The sequence below is a fragment of the Acipenser ruthenus genome, chromosome 3, assembly GCF_902713425.1.
Source record: "Acipenser ruthenus chromosome 3, fAciRut3.2 maternal haplotype, whole genome shotgun sequence".
Classification (NCBI taxonomy): domain Eukaryota; kingdom Metazoa; phylum Chordata; class Actinopteri; order Acipenseriformes; family Acipenseridae; genus Acipenser; species Acipenser ruthenus.
In genome coordinates, this window is record NC_081191.1 from 63,795,425 (window position 1) to 63,814,141 (window position 18,717).

The 18,717-nt window shown below is 36.5% G+C and overlaps 1 protein-coding gene across 1 annotated transcript; it reads left to right on the forward strand.

Moving 5' to 3' along the window:
• The first annotated feature begins 5,222 nt into the window (after positions 1 to 5,222).
• Positions 5,223 to 12,062, forward strand: LOC117395038 (uncharacterized). Its single transcript, XM_033993880.3, has 10 exons — positions 5,223 to 5,567; positions 6,013 to 6,076; positions 6,542 to 6,655; positions 7,341 to 7,415; positions 7,511 to 7,573; positions 7,986 to 8,078; positions 8,154 to 8,213; positions 8,418 to 8,516; positions 10,205 to 10,336; positions 11,625 to 12,062. Exons 2-9 carry the CDS (start codon positions 6,067 to 6,069, stop codon positions 10,333 to 10,335), a joined length of 645 nt encoding a protein of 214 aa, XP_033849771.1. The 5' UTR covers positions 5,223 to 5,567; positions 6,013 to 6,066; the 3' UTR covers position 10,336; positions 11,625 to 12,062.
• The last annotated feature ends 6,655 nt before the right edge of the window (positions 12,063 to 18,717 follow it).

Here is an 18,717-nt window from a genome sequence, read left to right on the forward strand (position 1 = left end):
AAATTGAAGACTGAAATATTGGCAAGACCTGGGGTGATCACAGCAGTGCGGGTTCGCAAATACCACGCTTGGAATTTCAACCCCACCTGGGCCCCGTGGTCCCAAATGTTCGATCTGATCCATTTAGCTCAACGATGGTTAAACCCAGGACCGGATGCAGGACCGGATTGATAGGGTGATTTCAACAGGATTGAAAAAAAAAATAACCTGAGTACTGGGAGTGTTTATATGGAGTATCGTACAGGAATCGGCGTGTCATTTCCTGGAGAATGTGAATGACAACCAAACTATTAAACAGTCAAGAAAGGAACCTGTTTGTCTAACTGAAGAGTGGAGTCAGTGAGTACCAGCTTTCATTATTGTGCATGAGGTTACAAAGAAAGAAAATTTACAGACCTGTGTTGGTTTGTGGAGTGCTGGAGCGCATACCATGGTGTGGTAAATAAATGGAGTAGCCAGGATGGTGATAAAAATAATATTGCCAAAGCAGAGTGCCTACACTGGGTCAGCGATACTGTGAATAGGAAATAGAATTGCAGCAAAGTACTTGTGATGAGAATCAAGTAAAACCAAGAAGTATAAAACGCTGTACAACGAGTGAGTGGGTGTTGTGTTAACCACGAACCAAAGGACTGTGTTATTAAACAGGTCGGCACAGCAGGCCTAGAAACCAAGTGATACAAGACGTTTGTTTTGCTTTAGTTTTAGGCAGTGTAATTCCCTTGGGACTGTGCTGATAAAAATAAAAAGGGAACACTGTAGAACTGTATGAAGCAACAGAAAAGACCACATGTTTGCATTTAATTTGAACTGTTTTATTTGGTGTGGCAGTATTGTACAGCAGTACACTGGGTGGACTCCTTCAGTGCTGCAGTACATTGTCTGTTCCGGGAGTGGCGCTGTTTCACCTAAAAGTGAAATTTCAAGGGAATCAAGGCAGAGCAGAGCTCACTTGTGGATATAAAATAGAGAACTACAATCCTTAATTATACTTACTCTGTGCAACCCGGACGAGGACACCTGAGTAGCAGGAGGGAACGCTGGCTGGGGAAGTACCGTGATACCTGTTGGTGGACGAGACCTGTGAAAGAACAAGCAAAGTACAGTGGATTACACATGGTAGGGAGTGTAGAGGCACGCTCCTGAAGATACGTGACTTACCTGGGTGTGACCGTGGAATACTGCCAGGAGGGCTGAGACTGGGCCAAAAGAAAGGTCTGCAGTATTATGTAGTAAATAACTACAGAAACTGCACTGTTTCAACTGCATTATTGTACCTGTGGAAGGCAAGCTTCTGCAGGGTTAGTAAGGGACAAAAAGAAAACGTATAGTTAGTGCCGGCCAGGTTTTCTTTTTATTTGTTGTTTTCGATTCTGAAAAAGTATTATTTGATCAAATTAAACTTGCCTTTTCATTGAATCTGCTTTCCGCCTTCATTTTCTGGAAGACACATTTGGCTACCACATTAATTATAGAACACATTATGTTCACTATATATATATATATAATATTTTAGCTCAAAGAGCCAGCTGCACATCAGGGATGGAAATAAGACTCCTATTGCTATTGCATAGCAGTTTCACCCATTCCAGGTTTTACAACGAGTTTGATTAGCACCAGTGTGATGAACAAGTTCAGGTTTGTCTTATTAAACTTATACTACTAAAACCAAGAATGGGTCAAACTGATATACAATGGGAGTCTTATTTTCATCCCTGGGCAGCTGGCTCTTTGCTCTCTCTCTCTCTCTCTCTCTCTCTCTCTCTCTCTCTCTCTCTCCCTCTCTCTCTCCATCTATCTATCTATATTTATATAATTATTTTTGTTTTACTTACTCATTGTGAAACTTGTTGCTGGTGTCTTCATATTTCCTTAATTTTTCAGAATGGCTTTATGTTTTTTACTCACAACACCACCTCCTCGCTGTTCTTCAGCCTTTACGGTTGAACTTAGGAAGTTCTGTATCATCATTCTGCGGGTTTTGTTGTTTTGATGCTGATGGTCGAATAAAAAATGTATCTATATCTGATATTTATTGTGTGTGTTTCCAACGATGTTTCCTCTTCCTTTGTAATCTGTCGTGCTCCCGCTGAAATAGCTCTATTACACCATAACCCAAGAACGTGTTACATAACCTGAGAACGTGTTAATTTCTGCGCATGCTTATGACATGCTGAGGCTAATATGTTTCAGCATGTCACAAGCATGCAGGGAAAATAACACATTCTCTGGTTTATTTTTGGAGGACCCTTTGCAACCTCCTCAAGGCCCCCCAGGGGGCGCAGACCCCCAGTTGAGAACCCCTGATTTACACTACATCCATAAAGGACTTAAAGCTCCCAATGGAGCTAAAACTATTCTATTTTATTGTATGTGTATTATTAAAACATAATAATAATTTGCTTTGTATTGAGAAAATACAATATAAAAAGTATTTATTTTGAAAAGAAAGTAAAAACACATTTTCTTTTATTTTATATTATTGCCTACTTTGGGGAAAGAAAATCAGTAAAACAACTAATAAAAAAGCCTTATATTGTGCTGTAATATGATGCATTACCTGACATTTTATCCAGTCTGCCAGTGAACTTTCTACTACTATGCATGTGCAGAACAGGATGTTTCGGTTTGCGTTTCATGGGTTAAACATTTCCAGTAACTAATGAGCGTAATGAGGTCAATAAAAGTTCAGTGAAAGTGAAACTTCTGAACTGAAAAGCAGTCTTACGAAACTCACATATGTCTGTTAATGTATTATGTATTCATGTATTAAACTGACAAATTGTGTATCCAAACTCACACTTTATTATTATTAATTTCTTAGCAAATGCCCTTATCCAGGATGACTTACAATTGTTGCAAGATATCGCATTATTTTTACATACAATTACCCATTCATACAGTTGGGTTTTTACTGGAGCAATCTAGGTAAAGTACCTTGCTGAAGGGTACAGCAGCAGTGTCCCCCACCTGGGATTGAACCAATGACCCTCCGGTCCAGAGCCCTAACCACTACTCCACACACTTCAGGAATAATCCCCACCCCCACCTCACCATTTAAAACATCACATCTCACACTCCCTGCTCAATTTAGAATTAAAAAAAAATACTTATAGAAACTGTGGCAGGGCAGGGCCCTGCTTGTAAATAGTGTTGTGTGGTGTTTTGGTGGTGGTTGGCAGGGATGGGGTTCATTTCCAATCCCTGCCAAAATACTTGTGAGAATGTGGCTGGAGCGAAACTGAGTGAGTTTATACTGCGAGTGTTGGTTGTTTTATATGTATAGTGACCAGTGAAGGCGAATGCCCAGCCTGACATTAGTGTTCTTGGTTAACTGTTTATTTTGGCCCTTTTGTTTCTGTTTGTGTTATGTTGTGTTTATTAAAAGGTGCATCAGCGCTTAAACTGCAGCTTCTCTGTGTCTGAGTCTCATTCCCTGCCAGTAACACCTGGGCCCACAATGCTGTCCTGTCACTGCTTTTACAATTGTGATCAAACTTAGCTGGGACAGTGAAAATTCACATTTCCAAATACATTAAAGTAAATGTTTGCATTAAATATATAAAAATGTCATAATGAAAATGACAGCTAGATTTGATTTGTTTTCTAAGCTTATTTGAATGTTTATATGGTGGTTGTGTACAGCACATAGTGTTAAAAATTAAGTTTTCAGGACTAACAATATGACTACAATTCAGTCAGGAATAACTCTGCAGAGAGAAAATAATTATATTGCAAAGGCTACATAACACTACGAAAGAGAAGAAATTGGTAAGTCACACTTATACTCCGTCCCTCCAACTCCCCTCCATGAACGAGGCTGGCAGTGCGGAGATGGTGGTTGGGGAGGATGTGGTAATTCGAAAGCACGGCAACACCGAGTTTACAAAATAGGTTTATATACCGTATAGGTTAATGGGCACTTGTCTGTAATAGGCTTGTAAATTAACCAATGAATGTACCAGGCACTTGTACTAGATTTCCTGCCTAACAACCTCACAAGCTTTATATAACTGACTTCATCATGATTGCAGGACTAAGTTTGTACTTGCTATTTGACATTCATCCCTAATTAATGATTAAAACTACATTGTCTTATAAAATAGAATATCTTGATTGTTAATAAAAGATAAATGTGTATTGGTCTTATTATGACATACTATATTAAAGTTATCAAGGTTAACAAACAAGATCTTTCTTCTCTGGTGTTTGTGGTTTTAGCTGTAGGCTCTGTTTATGAGACAAGTCTGAGTTGTTTCCCAGAAGTGTAGTGCTGTTAACACAATCACTTTTTTTTTACTTGTTTAATTTTGGTATATACAGTATTCAAGGCAAATTTGCCTTGAATTTTAAAAATTGAATTTTAAAAACTCTTTATTGAAACAAAAAAATATTTTGTTCACAAGAAACAGAAAAAAAAATATTAAACACTAGTACATTCTACACCATAAAACAGCAGCAACAATGACTGAAACACAGATGGCAGCAACAGGGATAAAATCACATTATCTTTTTAAAAATGTAAAATTAAATCTTCACCCAACCCACACACTCCCGACTCAATGCACCACCTCATCTTAAAATGATCCATATCTTGAACCATACTGTAATAAAAGAAATCAACTTTTATTTTGGTTGCATCCAGGACTCACACAAAGCATCATCTATACCAGTGCAGGATATTCTGTTCTTGCGGGATTTCAAAATGGCTAGCTTTGCTTGACCTAGAAGAAAGTTGACCAGGGCACACCGATAGCAGTATTTGTAAGAATACTTAATACTAAAAATCAACAGCCCTATAGCAAAAAACACCCGAAGGTTCGTCAGCAGGCCTTCTAAAATAATCAAAAAATGGCCGGTCTGTGAAGAGGTGGAACTGTTTCGGCTGCGGGGCATCAGGGGCACTGCTCTGAGACCCCGCTGTCAGGAATATACCTGAACCCGTGCCTCCCGCCAGAGTGAGAGCCCATCACTGCATTGACAACACATACAGTGCTTTATATGAATTGGACACTTCAGTTCAAAAAGACCTTCAGAAAAGCTGCACACTGCATTACTACATGCATAACTGTAACACTTCTAAATTACAAAACAAAAAAGCATTTCTGTAACTGTTCTTAACATTGTTGTCTTAACATTTACTATAATGCTACAAAAAAAAAATATTTAATAGCTCTCAATTTTCAATTACAGCAGTTAAATGACCAAATGTTATAAATTACTATTAACATTGTTATACAGTGTTTTGTAGTCTTTGTTAAGGTGTTATGAATCCTGTAAGGTGTTGAATTAAAATAACAGGTTACCAAACAAAGGTTTGGTGGATCTTACACTTCCAGCCAGGAATTGAATCTGTATACTGTTTGCACAGGACGTGTAGATAATCAATCTTCTGTTTCGTTTTCACTGGTGCATACTGTATGTTTAGTATTTTATTGCATGATGTTCCTGATAGCAAGTATTGCACTTTAAACGTAATGGTTTATAATCAACTGTAAGTTTTACTTTCACTTCCTAAAAACGTTAAAGACTGAGGCCACTGTTTCAGTTACTTGCTCTGAGGAAAGGTAAGGAAAGTATATTTGCAATACAAATGTTCAAACAACCTTAGGAGTTTCTTTTCAAATTTTATCAGTGAATCAAATTGCATTTGTAGCCTTACCTATAACCTTAGCTGAATGTAAATAAACATTATTTTCATCTATAGTGGTTATTTGTGGATAAAGTCTGTAGATTTAGTTTAATAAAACAGTTAATGTTTCTGTTTTCTAGGTAATTAAAACTATTAAACTCACCTTTGTGGCTTGGTTTGCAAATGCTTTCCTTTTTATAAATGTATTTGCCTGACAGGATATACAGGATGCTGGGTTGGTTAATTCAGAGTTATGTATGTAATGCGTATGTACAACACCACCACTATATCTCAAAGGGGGTGGTAATACATCAAGGAAAAGGATATCATTTCAATGTTATTTTCTTTTGTGTGTGTGTGTGATTGTTTCCCTCTCACAGTGGAATACATTGTTTTAAAATCACCCTGTGGATAAAGTCTTATTATTGCTCACTATGGCGAGTGGTAAGTAAATTCAATTGTATTTTTTAAAGAAAATGAACACTTTGTGTCACGCTTTAGCTGTGTGTTTTTTATATCCAAGTTTAAAAATGTTTTCATGTTGGGTGTGTTTATTTCATCACCATTTTCAGTTAGGTGTATGCAGTCCCTCAAAAAAAGAAAAAAAAATTAGTTGCATTAATACCACTGTGACATAAAAAGCATGCTCACTTTTTTTTTTTTTTATTAACCATATAGCCTTTAGCTATGTCTTGGTAAAGGGGTGTTCAACAATGTTCGAAATGTATGAATGCCAGTTAAAATATCTCTTTCAAATCCTTTGTCAGATAGGTTCCAATATCAATTAAGTACATTTTCTCTGGAATGGATTAATCTTTACCATTCTTCATTATATAAGAACAGAAATAATAGAAAGTACCTCAGTAATTTCTCTCAATTAAAGGTTTGTTTTGTGTTTTCTTTTTTTAGCGGGTAATGTGAACTATTCTCTGGCTGCAGACAGTGGAAGCAACATCATTTCCATGTTTATCCAGGGGGATGTAACTGGTGATATTAACATGCCTGTGGAAATAAAACTTTCAGGTAATATCTGTGTGGTGGATGGGGGTAGTAGTAATATTAATACTGCGTACCATTACTCGATACTGTAGGCAGTCAATTGAGAAATCTCATTGAAAATCGCTGCTTTTAGCAATCTTCAGTACCAATAAATCACGCTTTAACCATTACTCAGAATCTGGATATTTGTAAAATGGATCTTAGAAGAAATTTAAAGCATTCATACTTTAATTTCCAACTAAGAGGCTCCTCCTCCTCCTCCTCCTCCTGAATGTATTCTTTAATCTGTATATAGACAGGTTTTTAACTATACCTCTGTATTCTAGGGTGGTATAAATGTATGCTAAATAATGAATGAATGAAATTAAATTAGTCTGAAATCTGAAAATTCAATATTCAATTGTATTCAAATTGCAATCCAAAAGCATGACATCACTGTACTTCATATGAACCCGATGCGTATGGCTGTCAAGTATGGCGAAAAAAAAAAAAAAAAAAATCGCCTCGTACCACAACTGAAGAGAAATTATATGAAAAAGGTATCATGGAATTCTGTGATCCTTTTTATGTATTTATGTAATTACATTCTGCTATCATATAATTACATGATACGTTTCACGTAATGTGCTGGTTTTAGTTTTTATTTGTAATTAATCGCTGCTGTCCTCGCTAACTTCTTATCTTATTTTTTATTTTTGTCCTACTTTAGATGATCAACTTCGAGAATTCACTCAAGGTTTAGGACAACAGAATGTCATACTGCTTAACGCTTCGAAAAGCCAAGGTTAGCAAAAATACTATCCCAAAATAATATGAATTTGTAGATAATATATTTATTATTTGTTCAATACATTGTAACTCCTGTATTTTGTATTACAGATCTGGAGTCAAAGGTGGAAGAGAATCAACGTCTACTACGACAAATTTCACAATTTCTACAAAGTATAACAGTAGAAATCTATATTCAAAAGTGTTGTTAGGCTACTTTTCAATAGATGTTGAACTGAATTGAACTGTACAGTATACACTAATGTTGTAATGTTCTATGGAGGTATTCAGGAATAAGAATATACACATAAATATATGGGGCTATAATATATATATATATATATATATATATATATATATATATATATATATATATATATATATATATATATTGCAAACTCTATTCCCACTACTCTATTCAAAAGGAGTATGTAGGAGGATATTTAGAATATTGTGATATACTTAAATGTGTACATAATATGAATAGTTTGTGTTTGACAGAAATTTCTTTCAGTACTTGTTATTTCTGAAATATTGAACATTCTCGTGTTTATTTTTTAACAGCTAATACAATTAATAATTGCAGGCAATCCGGTTTTAACATCACCAATTCAGGAATACGCTCAACAAAATAAAGGACTTGTTAAAGATTTAAGCTATCAACTTGACGAAGGAGGAGGTTAGTTAAATGTTAAATGTTTGATTTAGATTTACTTTTATTATCGCAGGCACTTTATGATACACTTTTTTTCAGAGGAAGACTCTCGACAATTAAAGCAATTCATTAAAAAGACACTTGAAGAAATACGGCCAGGTGAGTAGCAGAAACCTCATCCAGTACTTTTGCAATTGTGTACTTTAAAAATTTTTTTTTGCCCAGTCATTATGTTTTGAAATGCTTAATTACATTATTATGTTACAAGTTGAACAAGGATTGCATTGCCTTGGTAAATATTTGACTAAAATATATAACGTTTTAATCATATACTGATATGTGTTCATTCATTTATTTCAACAGAAAACTCACCATCAAGAGAGAAGCTCATCCACGGTTTCTGGGCTGTCGTGACTGTAGCTGTCGCACTAACTACCTATTTTTATAGCAAGCTGAGGACAAGTAAGTAAAATAAGAATGTTCCTTTTAGTGAAATAAATATTATAAACAATTTATCTTTCCATAAAAGAACCACCTTCTTCTGCACTACAATGTATACACTATTTTATAGCTATTTACTCTGGCCAGTCAAAGGGTCAGCAGTGTTCCTTTTGGACTAAGCCTGTGGAACAGTCTAGATATGTGGTCTTACAGTACTGGTTGTTGCTGTATTAACTCAAAACGGTGTATAAAAATCAATCTGTGAAGAATTTGTTTGAATCTTGGGATGTTTTTACCTTCTAACAAATATGGCTTCCAGACTAAACCTCTGAATGTACAACCGTGATGTAGTTATTGATTATGTATGCAATAGCACTCGACTAGGGGCCGGACCAAATCAGACATGTAATGTTGTGTAGGCCAACGTGTTGAAGTACTTTACGAGAGTAACCAAATGTTAAAAACTTAAATGTAAAACTTTAATATCTTTAAAGTGGTTAAAAAAATTCGTTCTTTATTAGTATTCTAGTTTGTTTACATTTGTTAGCCTTGAGTTTGATTGAAGTTCAATGTATGAAGTACTGTGCCTTTAAGAAAGGAATAATTTGAACAGAGGTAGATGACGTGTGAATATATCCATTGACTTAAAAAAAAGTGTATTGTCTGTAGTTGTAGTTTACTATAAATATAAGAAATGAAAGAAAATATGTCTAAAACCATCACTGAAAGAGACTCTGCTTCAAGCAAACCTCTCCGTGAGTAGAAAAGAGTGCATTGTTTGTACGTATTAAAGAAATAATACGTATTGCTTTATTAAACATTTAACTCGAACTGTTGCAAAAAAAAAAAAAAAAAAAGTATGCTAAAACAAAACGGGCTTGTGAGTGTTTCGTTTAATGGTGCAACAAACACAATATCATATATTATAATAATAGATACATATAATAATATTTGATACTGTAAATTCTCAATTTTAAATGTTCGATATATGAGGTCAGTTGAGCGTCTTGATGTATGTACTGTTTTGTTTTGTTTTTTTGCAAATATCAGGATGTTTAGTGTTTTTATTTATTTTTTTACTATTTGCTTAATACGCGATAGCTTTGGACAAGTTCGAAGTTAACTATAAAATCCGGTCCTGCGAAAGTCTTGCGATGTGATATAGCTGGAATTGAGTAGATTTGGTAGGGTTTTAGCAAACCACTCCCTCTTCTCAACCCACTTGTAGTCAACAAGCGATAGCTGCTTTTTGAAGGGCGAAAAGGACTTGTTTAGGTTCCGCGAGATTTTGCTTGGAATTTTTCTTGTGTTTTATTACCGCGAATGCTTTCGCGTCCTCGTTTGCTAAAGTGCTAAATTTGATTTGGTCTGGCCCTATATTTACAGCGAATAGAAGAAAATTAGCTGCTTGTAAGTCTATCTCCCAATACACCAAATATTTGTGCTTAGCAAAATGTGTTTGCACTTTCTTTTTGTTCTAAATAAACAATTCTAAATTATTGGGAATTTACCAAGATTAAGATTGTCTTAGAAATTGAAATTAGGTCATGAGATCTATCCAACATGGTCACAGTGGGTTTGTAAGTGGGTCCTGACCAATATGAGCGCTCCACTGATTTAGTCATCAAACAAAATGTCTGACTGACCATCACATAAATGTGCATTTTAATATATTACCCAGTTTCATTTTTTAACAAAATTATCCACAGGAAAAGTGCAATTAAAATATGTTGGGGAACCTCAACAACAAGTAGTCCAAGAAGAAGATAAAGATGAAGAAGATGCCCTAAGAGTGGCCTGTTCCAGTCAAAGCCAGAAATCGGTGGCCTACTATAAATGAGGTGAGCGTGATGTTGAATTCACAGCCTGTGTCATATTATAAATGAGGTCAGTGCAATGCTGATTTGAGTAAACCTGTTCGTGTCTTTTTGCAATACATTATCTCTGTCATGATAGCTTTTTTTTTTTTTTTTTTTAAATACAACATATAGCTATTTTACAATATTTTACAGCATTTCTCTATAATCCACCACACATACTGGGGCATACTCCAGAAAGTACAGTGATTCTCTACAAACATGCCTATATCATGGGATACAATAGAACACACTGTGGGGCCGATGTAAGGATACGTGCAAAGTGATTTGTGGCCAAAAAACACCCATATTGCTGCCAAAAAAACGTGTTTAGCTGGCGTAAAGTGGGACTAGCGGTCACTAAAAATGTAGCGTATGTAAAGAATGGTTTTCATCTGGCATTCTGCACCCGCTGTAAAATCAGCACTTTGCCATCATTAATCCATTTAAATGACATTGAAATATATTCAGATGTATTCAGAGCATGGAATAGGGCGGGGAAAAGTCCAAGGGGGGTGAATACTTTTGAGAGACACTGTATATATATATATATATATATATATATATATATATATATATATATATATATATATATATATATAATTTCTCAAAGCCATGGTAACAACATTCTATTGTATTGCTAAATATTCCTGCTATGCTGTATCAAATAAATGTGAAAACAATTAAAGTGTCCAAAATATCTATTGGGTCATTCCGTGACAAATCACCCAAGAAATCTTGGATTTAATACCCTACCACCTCCAACTTAGACCAAGCGCTCAGGGTTGTTCAAGGCAATAATAATAATAATAATAATAATAATAATAGTTTTCAGCCTGATTGGGTCAAGGGGTCAAAAGTTATAGAGGGGTCTTTTTTATTGGAAATTGCATGAGGAATTTGTTCCCCACTAAGCATGAACATAGGAAGGACTGAGAGAAAAGCTTCATTGACTGACTTAAATAGTTTTTGAGTAAAAGATTCATTAAAGGTTGGGGGTCAACCAAATCCCCCCCCCCCCCCCCCCCCCAACAACTTTTGATCTCTTGACCTGATCAGGCTAAAAAAATTGACTTTTATTGCTAAAATGTGCAGCACCCAATTTACCCGCTGTATCTGTCACCCACAATGTAATACACTGATTAAACTTTATATTCATGTATCCCTTAAGATCAGCTAAAGCACTCCTCAATTATTTAAAAAATAAATTGTCCAATCCCAGTGTATGATGCATACTGTAGATTAAAACCACAATTCTTACGTTTTGTTTCAGGTACTGAAAAGAAGAGATATGATGGGTACCAGTACCTGAAGCTTTTTGGAAATTGCAGAAATTGTTTTAAATTGCATTAAGCTCCCCAGAATCGCTATTAAAATGCTTCTTTGTGGTAGTATTGTGAATTAATAATCCAGCTCATTGAATATTTGTTCTTATTGTTTTGAAGACATAGTTATTATAAATTTGTCATGATTTTCAACTTAAAAATCTAAATATGTCATTAGGCAAGAATAAGAAGATGACACATTACTACAAAATGGTCTTCCAAGTTTTTGGCTGTATTTTTTATGATTTATTTTTGCATGGCTTTGAAAATGGGACAGTTATCTATCATTATACCCCCAGTGCCTCTGCTTTCTTTGAAAATGGATAACATTCTGTAGCACCACTGCACTTGTAAGACATCTTGCTTAATAAAATATGTTGAATATATTTGAAGACTGGATGATAATCTGTACAGGGATGCTAAAATATTTCATGAACAGCTGGTCTCAGTGAGGCAAAATGGGAAACAAATTCAAATTACAACATTTCGGCTTCCACCTTCTTCAGACAACATGACAGAAATAGCCAGGTAGATTGATGTTGTTTAAGTTTGGAAGTTGCACAGTGACTTACAGATGAATGTTCTAAGAACACTGTAACCATAGACAGTTCTGAGGTGGAGTTCCAATCCTTAAAGGATGTATTGTTTTCTAGATTCTATCTATAGGGAAATAAAGTCTTAAGTCTGTGAATCCAGAGGTTTTCCCTTTTATCTATCATGTTAGGATTGTACACTTTTTCTATTGGAAGAATCCTCATCTCTGCAAGGCTATGGTTTTGATAGTTGAGGTGCTTTGTAATAGGTGGATCCAGCTTTTTGGTAATTGTGACAGACATGGTTTTGTAATGGTGTAGTTTCAGTTTATCAATCATTAAGTATTTCTAGTTATTGATGCGTATCCTCTTGGATCCTCATTGTCCTTGGTTATAGAGTTGTTTACTGTTTTTGAGCAAATTTCAGAGGGGGTTAATTACCAATGGGGGGACATGAAACCAAAAGTGTTTTACAGAATTTGGAAGAGTGGTCCCTAAGGTTCTTACAGCAATACTAACATTTTAGGACCTGCATCCCCTACAGGGTAAAGGGTTGGGCTGAAGTTCGAATAAAACTTGTCACTTACCCTTCATCTGGCAACTTGCCAAAAGTGAATGAGTTGCTCCTGGTATTTGTTTCTTGAAAGCCCTATTCATTACGAGTCGAACGAGGTGCTACACATGATGGTAGCGTCTAAGTTGAGCCCAGGGTGAGTTTTCTGGTCAGGGTCACTTTTTCACTTTAGGTTGACCTTTGCCAGGTCACAGCTCGAAGGGGAAATTAAAAAATAAATAAAAAATTGATTAGCATTTCTGAACTCAACAGGCCTGAAAACCCCCAGGTGAATTTTTCTAGCAAAATCTGCAACAAAATGCCCCTTTTCTGGTTGAGTTGGTGTGGAATGACGGAATTGCAAAAAACTATGTTAATGCTGAGTTAGGGTTGAACTCATTGCCACAAAAGCAAGGAAATGTGACGCTAGGGTTTTTAACCCTAACTGGCCATTCCCACCCCCCACACAAGCAGCTGAAGGAACCAGAAAACACAAGCAACCGCAGACTGCTGTAATCAGGTAAGACATAGAACATGCAACTCTTTCCAGACCACAAGAGGCATCCGTCATCATGGTCCACTGATGCTGCAGCAAAGTATATACATGAACACTTCAACAAATACAAACCCACTTTAGGCTGCAGAACCGTATCAAATTTACAAAAATAGAACTATATTTGCAGCTCACACCTGGTATGAAAAGATGGCTGCCAAGTGTACTTTGAGGGTTGTTAACCGTAGGCCCGACTGGGAGGGAGCAGAGGTAATCCAGGATGCTTTCCACTGGGCAGGACGGGGTCTAGCTCCGTGCCCTGACACCAAATGAAAAATCTCTTCAATTTGAAAGCGTAGCACTGTTGGGTCGACTGCTTCGGAGAGGACAGAACGACATGCAGATAATATTCCTTTTGCCCTTTCCGACAATTCCGACAAACCCTGCCAAAGTTATTAAAGTGCCAAGAGGTTTAACACTGAGCACCCAACTCAACCCTAACTATAGTGGAGCTACCACACCACTATAATAATACATATATATTGGTTACACTCTGTGACAGTCTGGCTCGCAGTGGTGATGTCACGGACCAGGAAGTAGAAACCAAAACAATGGATGGGCGGTTGAAGCTGAGTGCAACAGCACTCAGCGTATTTATTAATAAACAAAACAAAAACAAAAGATTTAACAAAACACCAAACAAAAGGGCACGAGGGCCAAACGAATAAACAAACAAGTTAGTGTCGTGCTGGATAATCCAGCACGTTTTAGCAATTGTTTTTAGATGTTGCTCGCTCTCTCCGCTCCCCGTACTCTCCTCTGTACACTCAACCCTGAGTGCAGAGAGCTGCAGGTTTATATATTCTGGCCGAGGGATTAACTAGTTGTTAATGATCTTATTATCCCTCGGCCAGAGTCTGCACGCGTTTGGTAAGGATGCATGACTGTCAGCTAGTTAAATAATCAGTAGCTGATCAGCCATGCATCCTCACAGGGTTTTTAAATATATAATAAAAGACGCAGCGCTTTTACCCGCACCGCAAACAAAAATACAAATAATAATACCTAGGGGCGGGACACTCCGCCACACACTCCATTTAATTTTTTTTTTTTTCACTCAATCGTTAATGAAAATGTATGGAACTTACCCAATTAATAAAAGTTGCAAGACAAAAATCGGAGTCATATCGTGTTGTCTGGAGTTCTATAGGCTTAAACCTTCTCTCCAGCAAAGCTGACCTCTTTAAATGTTGTGACGCCCAATGTAAACAAGTATGTCAGTAACATACATTCCCAGCCACGGCTGTAAATTCAAAATGAGAGAGAATGGACACCAAGCCTTCCTCTTTGTTTTCTCAATAATGGATACTTTTCAGTCAAGAATGATTTGTGATTTGAATATGAGAGAAGCTCAAAAGCTGAAAATACCACAGAAAGTAATACACTAAACTGAGTGCGGATTATTTAGACAATATTACATGTAAGAAAATCAGACTGTTCACAGCTTTGTAATCAATGAGTTACATTTAAAAAGACAAACTTCAATTAAGATGTATCTGTCATAAAACAATTAAATGATGTACTTTATTGTATCTACAGTACATTTCAACAACTACCTGCAGGTTCTATAGACATTGTCATCTCAAATATATTGCAAATGTCATGGACTTTCTTATGTTATGTTCTTATGATATTGTATATTAACAGGAATCTACATTGAATGAACTGTATTCTAATTTGTCTAGCTTTGCCTAGTGATAATGATCAACCTAACACCTTGAATGCATCAGGCACTCAGGAAACAAAAGGCTAATCAAACCCGTCTCCGTGATTTAATTAACCCATCTAGTGAGAGAGAGGTGGTTTAGCATAGGCGTCTGAAAAGAGAGAAAAATAGCTTAAAGATTTAGAGATTTAAGACAAATTTCACATCATATTGATTTAATACCACTGAGTACAAGATGCAAGCGTTTTTATTCTTAAATTGTCTAACAAGTATAGAACAACCCAGGCAACAAGTATAGAACAACCCACCTAGGGCAGCAGTGTGGAGTAGTGGTTAGGACTCCGGACTCTTGACCGGAGGGTTGTGGGTTCAATCCCCAGTGGGGGACACTGCTGTTGTACGCTTGAGCAAGGTACTTTACCTAGATTGCTCCAGTAAAAACCCAACTGTGTAAATGGGTAATTGTATGTAAAAATAATGTGATATGTGAAATAATGTGATATCTTGTAACAATTGTAAGTCGCCCTGGATAAGGGCGTCTGCTAAGAAATACATAATAATAATAATAATAATAAGGTAATAAATCCCTAAGAGAATTAAACTGTTTGCAATGTCCAACCAAAGTCGCAACCAGACATGTTTGGTGTCTAAAGAAATCTAATTTCTTATGGTCAAAATAACGGGAATTCAAAATAAAATCTGAATTATTTAGCAAAAGTTATGCACATTTTAAAAGTTTCCCCTTTCCAGATTATGATAATGAACTAATCAGAGAGGAAGGGGGAGCAATCAATCAAGGTTTCAAGCCCTTTCAGCTACAAAGTAGCCAATCGGAGCATGCAGCGGGAAATTCAAATAATCTCTTTGTTTGAAAAGTATAAAAGCCAACTGTAAACTTCAGCTCCTTGCCCCTGCTCTACGCCCCTGCGCTATTCCTCTGTGATAGCCCCCTGCGCTGATCGCTGATCCCTGCTCGCTCAGATTCTAAGAAACTACAAGACTGCACCTGGAGCCCTCAGCTCTCAGTATTTATCCATCAAGGTTGGGGGCCCTTACACTCGGAGAAACACAAGGCAACAGAATGCTGAAAGTGACTGTTTTCCAGGCCAGGTAACAATACTCTTAAATATCTATTCAGGCATTGTGTGACCCCTTGTTGTTGTGTCAGTATGTACTAATATTTCTTTGGTAAATTGTTGTTTTAAACCTTAGTTCTCATTGTAGTGCTTTTAATGTGACATTAATTGTGTAACTGTTTTGTGTGATTTTCAAACTTATTTTATTGCATGCTTAATAAATGCCATCTTTCTAAGAAGAGATTCCCAGTATTGAATCATTCGCAAGTGTTGAACAAACATGATTTATGAACTTTGAACAGTCTGGAATGTGGTCTATTTTTGGCTTGTTGTAACGTGTAAATCCACCATCGTTTTCAGAGAGCGATATTAAAAATGGGTTTGTACATTATAATAGGACACTGTTTATTGTAGAGGTCCCACCGAGATCTTGACAATCGAAGGTATCTCTTTATCCCCTACAGTTTTTGGAGGTCCTTTAATGTATTGCTTTTAAGAATATATTAACTGCCTACAATAGTACTGTAACAGGGTGAGGTGCCCTGTACATTGTTTTTTTTTTTTTTTTTTAGAGCGGGGTCCCCCTCCGCCCCTGTGTTTATTTTGTATTGTTTATTTATTATTGTTTAGTGACGACGTAACTGTTTGTTTTATTTTATACTGTTTAGTAATGTGGATGGGAAGCCCCATCCACATAGTAATTAATAAACTTGTGCAGATTGTGGCCGAGGGGTAATAGAATAATTAATTGCAAGCTAGTTAAACCCCTCGGCCACGATATAAAAAGACTGCAGCTCTCCAGCTTCGGGGTGGGAGTTCAGAGGAGGAACGAGAGCGGAGAGAAAACGAAACAAAACGAAACTTAATAATAGACATAGGAACAGTGAAGGCAATCTGCCCAGCCTGACCTGTGTTTTATTTATATTTTGTGTTCGGGATTTGTTTTGTTAAAATATTTTATTTATTTTTGTTTTGCAAATAAAAATGGCAGCCAGCCGATTCTTTCTTTTACCTGCAGTACTCCCTGGTGTCAGTTTATTTTCCCTTCCTGCTTCTGCCGTGACGTCAGACCACTCAGCCACCCTGTCACAAGTACCCACATACCCTCATTCTTCTTCTTCTTCAAAAAAAAAAAAACATTCAGCTGCCAAGCAAATGCTGGAGCTAAGATCACTGTTTTTTGACACAAATTACTTTTTTTTAAAGGGAATGGAAATTTTGCCTACAAGTGACAAAAACAAAACATTTACTTTGGACATTGTTTCACCTTGTCTTTTGCAACATTGTTATTGTTTCTATGAATTACGTATGATATTTAAATGTAATTCGTAAAGAATATGCATAGCAATTCTGCACAGCTTGAGTTTGCATGTTATTAAGCTTCAACTACTTTGCTGGTTCCTGGCATCTCAATGGTCAATTGTGACTATACTGCATGTGGTAGCTAGAGAATGGATCATAGGTCCTATGTAGGCTTGCATGTGCCATGTTGTTTATTTTTCCTCCTTTGCATCTTTAAACAACTTCAGTCTTCAGTATGTTGTCATTATGAGGTGTTATCAGTATTAAAACATATATATTGTACAGTAAAACCACATTTTAAGGCCGCTTTTTAAAGTCCTGATTTGCTCCTATTGACATCAATGTAGTCGCCATCAATATTAGGGCACAATCTGCTGTACCAAACGTACCATGCATCTCCTAAATGGCCTCTCTCTGAGTCCAGATGTAGAAATCGACAGTCCCAAAACTTGGTTACCTAAGGGCATCTGGCATACTTTTAATAAAGGCAATATATGCAGCACATTCATTGTCATGTTATTTGTCCCATCCAATATATTTTTTTATCAGTAACAAGTCAAAACAAAGAAAACGTGCCTATCTGGGTCTAAAATTGTAACTGTGTTTAAAAAGTAAGCAGCAGGTTGTTTGAAGCGAGGTGGCTGTGCTAGATCGTACCTGTAGTACTGATTTAACTTGGCTACAACCGACAGGAATACTTTTAGTCTGCGCTGACTTTAAAGTTAGTTTTCTGAAAGCTGTTTATTTTACGTTCTGTTCAGCAGCCTCTGTAGTAGCCTTTTGTTTAATGTGTGATTCTGAAGTTATAGTGATCGATCGTATTTTCTCAAGACACATTAGATGTGCAAAACAATTACCTCCATCTGCGTGTAGTTTATTTGGGAAATATCTTGACACGATCATCAGCTGAAATATACTTTTGTTTTTTTTGCTTTGTCGTCCATTTCTGGTATTTTACCTCCAATGCTGAAAACTAGATTTTAGCAACCTAAATCAAAACAATGCAGCACTGACTTTGCCCCACTCCCTACTGTACAGTATAGGTCACAGAAAAGCCAGTACAGATGCGCTGATAGGCTGATTAAAACATCATTGTCATTTGAACAGAAAACAAGAACGTTAACCGCTTTGGAGTATTTTTTTGTTAATGCTATTTGTCTAAGGACTTTTTTTGTGTAAGTGCAATGCAAACAGGACAGCGAAGTAATAAAAAAAAATGCTGTCCTGTTTCTTTTTTTTTCTCTCCGTACTTGTCCGGTATGCATTGGCTAAAAGGTGAATTTTGTTGTGACCCCTCAATTTCCCAGATTTCCGCAAAATCGTGATTTAGGTAGACCCCTAATCACGAGTCATCTGCA

What these genes read in the sequence shown, in the direction of transcription:
- LOC117395038 (XM_033993880.3), top strand. An exon ending in TAACGCTTCGAAAAGCCAAG is followed by an intron (nt 7,416 to 7,510) that starts GTTAGCAAAAAT and finishes TTTGTATTACAG; the next exon opens with ATCTGGAGTCAAAGGTGGAA. An exon ending in TTATAGCAAGCTGAGGACAA is followed by an intron (nt 8,517 to 10,204) that starts GTAAGTAAAATA and finishes AATTATCCACAG; the next exon opens with GAAAAGTGCAATTAAAATAT.